The 8,871-nt window shown below is 44.5% G+C and overlaps 1 protein-coding gene across 1 annotated transcript; it reads right to left on the bottom strand.

Moving 5' to 3' along the window:
- Positions 1 to 2,103: 2,103 nt before the first annotated feature.
- LOC308284906 (somatostatin receptor type 5) lies at positions 2,104 to 5,112 on the bottom strand (the record flags this gene model as incomplete). The annotated part of the gene is made up of 2 exons (XM_080725631.1): positions 2,104 to 2,869; positions 4,706 to 5,112. 2 exons carry the CDS (start codon positions 5,110 to 5,112, stop codon positions 2,104 to 2,106), a joined length of 1,173 nt encoding a protein of 390 aa, XP_080581757.1.
- Between the last annotated feature and the right edge of the window lie 3,759 nt (positions 5,113 to 8,871).

The raw sequence follows: 8,871 nt of genomic DNA, 5'->3' as shown, positions 1-8,871 counted from the left end.
TTTCTGTACTATCCATGATTCAGTTTGTATCAAGGCAATTGTCATTGTGTTGTGGCTAAAACTAGATTGTACAGAGCCAATAAAGACACATGAGCTTTTGTAGTTTATTCTGGCGTAACTATGACATTGTATTGTTGTTAGTCATCTCCAAAACTGGGCACTGTCTCAGTCTGATCGATCGTGAATGTAACATTAGAGCTGAATATTCTACAAAATATAAAACATAATGTGTGGAGGCAGTAAGTTGGCCTACTGGAAGCATGCACAATAAATGTGGCGCTGATCAGTCCAGCAGTTTGTGAGATTAGCTCCAGACAAACAGACAGATGTACAGACCCTCTTACAGACTAGCCTTCGTACAGAGCCCTGCTGTAAAAAGAGCAAGTGACTGGTTTGACACAGAAAAGAAAAAAGGGGAAAAAATAAATCTAAATGTGCACTCACGCAGAGAAGTGACACCATTATTATTATTCATGAGCAATATTTCAGCAAGATTGGTCTTCCTTTAAGTTCTTACACTGATGCGTCATGCTGACACATGCATGCTCCAAGCGACCCAGACATTTTGTTTATGGGTTTTACTGTAAAATGTCATTGTTATTCCAGGCACGCACTTTCTTACACAATAATCAGCCAGCCAACTCACCCTCTTGTAACCAGACAGCACCAAGAATGTGAGTTGCTTAGAGACTCTGGCTTGACGATCAGAAACATAAGCCTGGCTGCAGTTTTATTGCACATGATGCATCCAATTTTATGACGCACTGTCATCTGTCTGAAAGCCTAGCTCACACGCTTACCATAGAGAGTTTGCTATCTATAGAGCAGAGCGCTTGTGTGTATGTGGTCTGAACGACGTGTCTAAGCAAACACAATCTGTTCTGTTTAGGTGATATATATACTGTATATTGTGCAATATTGTGAATCACGGTTGTCCATGACGATGTATGTATATTTGTTGTGCTTATTTTGTCTACAAAATTACTATACATACATCACTGTCGGGCAGAAACCTTGTATCTCCAAGTTTCAAATGTGTAAATTTTTTCGCAAAGTAAAGCACTGCTTCATCATACAAGGCCATCGCACAAAAGTAGTGAAAACAGCTGATCTACAAGCACACAACGCCTCGCACCGCGAGGCGTTGTGTGCTTGTAGATCAGCTGTTTTCACTAGTTTAAATCATTTTTAAAATGATAAATACAAAACAAACGGTTTCCACCCGACACGATATACGTATACTAAACATCAGGGGTAGGCAACCTCATAGGCACAGGTGCAAATTAGCACGGGGGAGAGGGTATCACTGGCGGTGTGAGAGAACAGATTCTCTTTTTGTTTCAAAGATCAAGCAGACAAAGCAGAGTCAATAAAACACTGTGTGTCCAGGTATGTAATGTGACCTCTGAACTCTGATGAATAAGATGGGGTGGGAGGAGTTTGGCTGATAGGTGGGTGTGATTCCCCTGAGTCTAATGATCATTACAATGTCCTGATGATGGTGAAAGAAAATGTTTGTATGTACTGTATAGGGACAACCAAATCTGTTGATATATGGCACGCTGACTCTCAACAAAATAAAACATGGCACTTCATGTAAAAAAACTAAGGTTGCCGACCCCTGCCATGCATAAGCCTACTGTACATTATACAACAGGTAGTTCCGACGAAGCAATCTGATTGGTTGAAATAGCTCTCTACCCCGTGCAAATAATGAGCACTACTGCACGGTCTCATCAAACAAACATATCAGCTGATGGTTGTGAACAGCCTATGGTTGCGAAAGAGCTGAAGCGCTCCCTCTCCCCACGCTATGCTAGGCGGCTAGGCTGTGAAGTTCAGGGACATAGTAGCTAAATGTGGCATTAAAAAAGTACAAATTCCTATCGAATATCTTAATTACAATTAAATGAAGTTGGCGTGTTTTTTTCCGGGCAACTGTTGTATAATCGCAATATTACACTCAGGGTCTGCCTTATTGTGGTTATTTGCACGTCCAGCCTTGCTGCAGGAATGAGCTGAAGGCAAGTTCCGCAGGCAGGGCTGAATGCACACCCCTCTCGTGTAATATTGCTTAATTATGTCTGCGTTTGCTTGTTAATCTTACTGAGTCAACCTATGGTTGCAGGTCTGGTGAGTAAATGAGTGCTTAGTGGTTAGGGGATGTGGTAGGCGTGTGGGTTGGGGTGGTAGGTGCGTGGGCGGTGCGGGCGCTATGCGCCAGCGCCAGCCGCGTGGTGGTTTGCTCCCCCGGTGCTTGTGGAAGAAGGACGGCAGCAGGGCACGGAGCTGACGGACGGCCGGTCGCGATAGGAGGAAGTAAAGGGGCGGGTTCCAGCATGGAGCCAGGCACACCAGCAAAATGGCCGACAGGGACGCCACCTCCCACAGCAACGACACCTCTGTCTCCACTTCCTGGTCCGTTGCCGCTGGGCAGGCGGGCGATGAAGACGGCAGAGACCCTGTTGAACTGACGACTGAGGACACCACACTCACTGGCCTGCTAATGGGAGAGGCTGCCGAGCTAACATGAGGCGACATGACATTAACAAACTCAAGCGCGTAATAAGGCAGCCAGCTCATTGCGAATACCAGCGTTGAGCCAATTAGCAGAGCGGTGGCCTTCTTGTTACGGCGGTCGGCCGCCAGCGTCCCTCTGCAGCAGCGGAGGTGGGTGACAATGAGGCCACAGTTGATCGCGATACAGAGGAGCGGGGCGACATAGTAGACCAGGAAGGCAGGGACCAGGAAGCCCAGCCACTGGCCGCGGTCCACCGACCATGTGCAACCACCGTCAAAGTGGATGTAGGTGACCTTAGGTAAAGCCATGGTCACGGAGACGAGCCAGATTACAGCCACCGTGACGGCACTGAAAGACAGAAAGAGGGACAGAGAGAATATGTGTTTCAGTTCAAATGATTGCATTCTGTTATATAATATTTTGTGAATTTACGGTAATGTAGCTTTCCTCTTTTACCCAGGATTTGGATCCAGTTTCCTTTCGCAAATGCAAAGTTTTTTACCCTTGAGCTCAGGGGATAAATTGAATATTGACCATTAGGTCAAAATTTGTGTCAGATCCTGTGTCTAGGTGAGACAAAATCTGCATGGGAACCCATCTGCAAATTCCTTAGAATTTGCCTTCACTTCACTTGTAGAGACCGGATATCGGCCGTTCACTCTCCTCTTGTGCTCTACTTCCGGTCAAACGTGTCTTTGTTTACATTCCTAACATTCTTAACTCTACACGTTGTAAAGGGAGTTGCCGACAGAATCTGAATCTGTCTCGAGAGATTAGGTGAGACATGACCTTCAACACGATCTAAATAGTTTCAATAGAGGTGCAGGGAGAGAAATGTTATATTGTAACATACTATACAGATTGGACAAAGTTACATTTCATTCATAGAAAAAGCGACATAGTGACACTTTAAATTAATGAAAGTAAATATTCTTACTTTTGAAAAACTGAATTATTTGATCATGGACTCGATTGGAATTACTCACCCTCACACCCCCTCGATCTGTCTATTTTTTTTAAACTCTCCTGGTTTTGAATGCAGCACTACTCAAAAGAGCTTTGCCTTAAATATCATATTATTTGCTCCACAAAGGGTTGCCTACTTGCCTCAAAACAATTAAGTCCCCTAGAGCACAAACACGCCCACTGGCTGCCATCCGCTCACATATTGCCTTGTCAAGTAGTCGACAGCCAGTGTCAGTCAGCTCAGCTATGGCTCATCACACCTGTGACCTAAAAATTGCTTAAAACCAATGTTGACATGAACTTTATTTATATGCAAATTAGGCATAGGCAAGGACTGATTTGTTTCTGAAGGTCATGCATCTTTTATCGGGAGTATCCTGGTATCAGTAGAAAGCTATAGCAGAGACATGTACACTGCCGTACCACAGAATCAAATGTAGAATTAACTGATTCCGTAGCCAGGTCATCAGGCTGCTGTCAGTCGTGTGATTTCTTTTGTAAGATTTATAAGCTTGGAATGCATTGTAGTACGCCAATTTATGAGCTTGTAAATGGACTATATTTGTGATGAGCGACGTGCCGTACAAGTAGGCTGTCAGGCATTACATGCTCCATTGATCCATTACATTGGAATTCTCAATTTATAAAGTGAGAACTGCTAGATATGTATTTTCTTTGCCCAAGACACTGAGGAATTCTGTCTTTATTACACACTATATTGATATTTGCTTTGCGATTTGTACTCATATTCTTATTTAAAATGAAACTTGTTTGTACCTTGCATTAAAAAAAATTTACCCACTCTTTTGTGTGTAACAGTTGAGATGAGTTGGAAGAGATCAGAGTGGTGAGTGAGTTTCATGTGCACACAAACAAACAAACAAACAAACAGGAAATGGCTCCTAGGCCTACAAGCTTACAATTTGTAACCAGGAGTTTGCGTTAAGACGTCTCAAATCTTTTTTTTTCTTCTTCTTTTCTGCTTGCGTTAGGAACCATTTCCACGTAAGGGTCGATTCATACTCCACTTTTAGAGCCTAATTTATTTCGGTTCGGCTCTAAACTATGATATGCCCCCGATCCTCTGAATTGACGCCATATCATAGTTTAGACAGAGCCGAACCGAAGTAAATTATCTAAAAGTGGAGTATGAATCGACCCTAAGCCCCACATGTCGAACGCTTTTGACAATGGCACCTCTGGTTGGCTGATACGTACACTTGTGTCGGACTAGCCGGTGCCGGCGCTGGCGGCATGACAATGCGATACCTCAGCACCGACAGCGCAGCTAGGCTGAAAATGTCCACCCCCGCCGTGAGCGACGTCATGAACCCGAGGAGGACACAGATCCCGCCGCCCAGCTCCCAGTCCTGCGAGCTGGCGCTCAGGAGCACACAGGGCAGGGTGAGCAGGGCGCCCAGGTCGGCCAGGCTGAGGTTGAGGAGCAGGATGGAGCTGGGCTTGGAGCGGCGCCGCGGGTTCTTTATCAGGACCAGCCACATGAGGAGATGACCTCCCACCCCAACCAGCAGAGACAGCACGCTGACCAGCGGCAGCACCACCTTGAAGGAGATGGTGGTGTTGGTGGACACCGTGTTGAAGAGCAGGTTGACAATGGCAGGCATGGTGGAGCCAATGTTCTAATCTAGTAGGTCTGAAGACAGTGAGAAGTGTTGTTGTCAGCGTTAAAGGTAGGGTAAGTGATTTCACTTAAGTTTCAGTTTCAGTTTTCATGTAGGTGACAGGCGGGGGCCTTCCTCCAATCATGATCAAGTGGGGGTGGGCCTCGGTGCGCGTAAGGCCCACCACCACTCGACCATGATTGGAGGAAGGCCCCACTCTATCCTGATTGGAGGAAAACATATCTAAAGGTGCACATTTGGTTTTAAAGGGCTGCACTCTTAGTGCAGCGCTTTAAGACATGTACACACCAGTGATTGCGCTAGGATTTTTAACTGCCGGTCACCGTGACCGGCATGATTAAAATTTACCGGACATCTGAAGAATATACCGGACATAATCATTTTAATGCATACATTACAAGCAGGTGCACAAACAGCCAATAGCAACAGTTAAAGTATTAGGCCTACTGCATAGTTGGGACTGAAAACGAATTGAATGAAAAAGTATAGGCTAAAAAGAAAAAAACGCTTCAATCTTGCATAAGGGAATTAATTATATTGGACTAATCGCGCTGTTCGCGCAGGCTGTCTGCATGTGGCACACGCACACTGCTTTCACAACAACGTCTTTCTGTTGCATCATGTTTCATGCCAACAATACAATACCATGTCTTGACTTCAGAATAATGAAAAGGTTGATATTCATCTGGCCAGCAATTAATCCAATACTCACTGTCGAGTGGTGACAGTGCGTCCATGTTATGCAACTTTGGGAGAGTTGAAAAGGCTTTGTTCTTCCTACTGTCTCCACTCCATCTCCTCTCCTCATAACTTCAATCAAGTGTATGTTTGTTTATGGGTTGATTGCTGACCGTGCGTGCATTCCTTAATTCCCATGGCTTTACATGCTGTGCGTGCATCGCAAACTGACACTGAAATGAGCGAGCGAGAGAGAGAAAGAGAGAGAGAGAGAACGGGGGAGCGCGCGGGCGAGCGAGCGAGAGAGAGAGAGAGAGAGAGAGAGAAAGAGCGAAAGAGAGAGAGAGAGAGAGAGAGAGAGAGAGAGAGAGAGAGAGAGAGGCAGGCAGCCTGCGCATGAGGAGCAGACGGCGATAATGATAAATGACCATTGGTTTTTCAATCGGTCAGGATGTCCGGGAGGAATTTTATTTTTCGGTCTTGGCCATAAAAAATCGGTCAAATCCGGCAATTCCCGGTCTAACGCAATCTCTGGTACACACACACGCACGCGCATGCACACGCACGCACACGCACACGCACACACACACACACACGCACACGCACACGCACACACACACACACACACACACACAAACAGGCATGCACGACTATTGTTTAATAAATAGGCCTACATAGCATGAGAAGATTACTGAGAAGCCACGTGTCTAGACTAATTAATTTTCCTGTTTTCTCAGCTTCTCTGTCTTCTGCCTATTGTTTAAAAGCCTATTACTTTGCCTTTTATCTGTAACCTGAAATTCACTGTGTGTTGCTGTGTCCAGAGTTTGACCGACAAGCCAGGTGGGAGTTAATGCCGGGGGTAAATTTGTTTTGGTCCCAGTACCCCAAGCTCTTACTAAACTAAGCTCTTACTGAATACACAACCGGAGTTCAGCTGTTCTATTGATCCCTTTCGGTGTTGTGTCAAGTGAACACTCACTACACAGTAAAACACTGAATGCTGATTTAACTCTGATGCTCTCACAGTTAAATTAACAACCAGAGCTTGTTCTCCTTTCTAAGGGGAGTGTACTATGCTGTTGAATTGATGCAATCTGAAAGAAAATAATAATAATGATTTACACTTCACTGTCCTACTCTATTATTACATGCGTCAGAAACAAAACAAAAATCTAAACCATGGCCACAGAGCAGCCACAGTGGAGTGCACAGAGATCAATACGCATTCATTTACAAAAGGCTTCTAAAGGACAACCTTCATTGGTGCCAGCTACCGTAGCAACACAACAATGACAAATCTAAGCAGAACACAAACACAAAAGCCTCACCCAGAAGTGGAGGAGAAAACAAGTAGGTGACTTTCAATCAAGCTGCACCAATTATGCAATCAAATCAACTTTGACGTGTACAGGCCAACCGACTCACTTAACCTGCAACAACAGAGGAGAATTGAGATGAGTACGTTTACTGTCATTAGAGTTGAAGGCGTCATGCATCACTTTTCCGCCTGAACAATGCCTGAGTCATTTAACATGTAAATTGTTATTAGAGGTTGCACAAACATTTATATTGGGCACAGTGCCAGTCTCTGTCTGTCTGTCTGTGTGTGTGTGTGTGTGTGTGTGTGTGTGTGTGTGTGTGTGTGTGTGTGTGTGTGTGTGTGTGTGTGTGTGTGCGTGTGCGTGTGCGTGTGTGTGTGTGTGTAAATGCTAAATGGAAAGAAATTGAGAACTGCTTTGGTTTGTTAATTCACTAATGCTATGTTTTGGTTTTGTTTGAATAATTAATCGTGCGTCAATGAACCTGCAATCGCATAATTCTTTTTAATATGTTTGTTTATTCAGGTGCCATTAGAAAACACTGAATTATTTTTGCATTACAGAACTTCTCATATCATATCAAATCAAATATAAAAATCTAATAACCACAAATCTAAAACGCACAATCATTCTGCACATCTGAAGTTTGACTTATTATACAGCTTCCTGGCAAAGTACAATAGTTGAGTGTGCCTCTCTGCTAGGGTGCACAATGTGCAGGGTGCAGAGAGCCTCTTTGTATCCTGAGTACCTCCCTAAAATACAGGTCTGTTCTACTATTGCAGCTTTTGCAAGCCTTAATATAAACCAAAGAAAGCATTTCCAGTCTCAAATCCATTATCAGAGATCCTTGAGCAGATCGAGGCATGGACATTATGCTCAGAGACGGTAAATTAAGTCAGCACACTGCACTCCAAAAAGTACCTCCAGAAGCTTGTCTTTATTAAGAGTATTGTGTTTAAAGGAAATATAACCACTATAGCCAGGCCAGCGGTGTGTCATTGAAGAGTATTGAAGAGTGGGATTTCAAAGTGTTATGTTCTGCTTTCATGTCAATTACACCCATAATCAAGTAGCAGCAAATTAATGAATAAGAATTTAGATTCCAAGGCATATTGGGCAAACTAAGTGTAACGGAGGTGAATCCGAACCTCCCCACACGGCTTCAAACCCGGGTCTCCCGCGTGAAAGTCCAATATCTTAACCATCACTCCAAAGGGACATCCCTATGGAACGAGAGCAGATACTAGACTTTTGAGGCTTCAGGCTGGGGCTGCGACTCTCTCCGTCACACTCACCCCCCCTTTGACCTCCTCCTACGGGGAAGCCCGGATCCGGGTCACGGCACCAATGTAACAGAGGTGAATCCGAACCTCCCCACCCGGCTTCGAACCCAGGTCTCCCGCGTGAAAGTCCAATATCTTAACCATCACTCCAAAGGGACATCCCTATGGAACGAGAGCAGATACTAGACTTTTGAGGCTTCAGGCTGGGGCTGCGACTCTCTCCGTCACATAAGCAGCCATGTAGGACTCCATGGCCACTGGAGGGCCCTCAAGCAACTACTTCTCAAAACACGACTTAATTTAACAAGTCCTGTTGAATAAATGTTTCTTTAGTAAATGCATTCTGCAGAAATATTAAACTAAAAAAACAAGCATAGGCCTATTGCCGTTGGCTATTTAGAAGTGGCATTCAAAATGTACAGCACACCAATGTAGAGCTGACTTTCAACTAAAAC

This window comes from Nannobrachium achirus (genome assembly GCF_963921795.1).
Source record: "Nannobrachium achirus genome assembly, chromosome: 5".
In the NCBI taxonomy this organism is placed as follows: domain Eukaryota; kingdom Metazoa; phylum Chordata; class Actinopteri; order Myctophiformes; family Myctophidae; genus Nannobrachium; species Nannobrachium achirus.
This window is presented reverse-complemented; position numbering and strand designations above follow the sequence as displayed.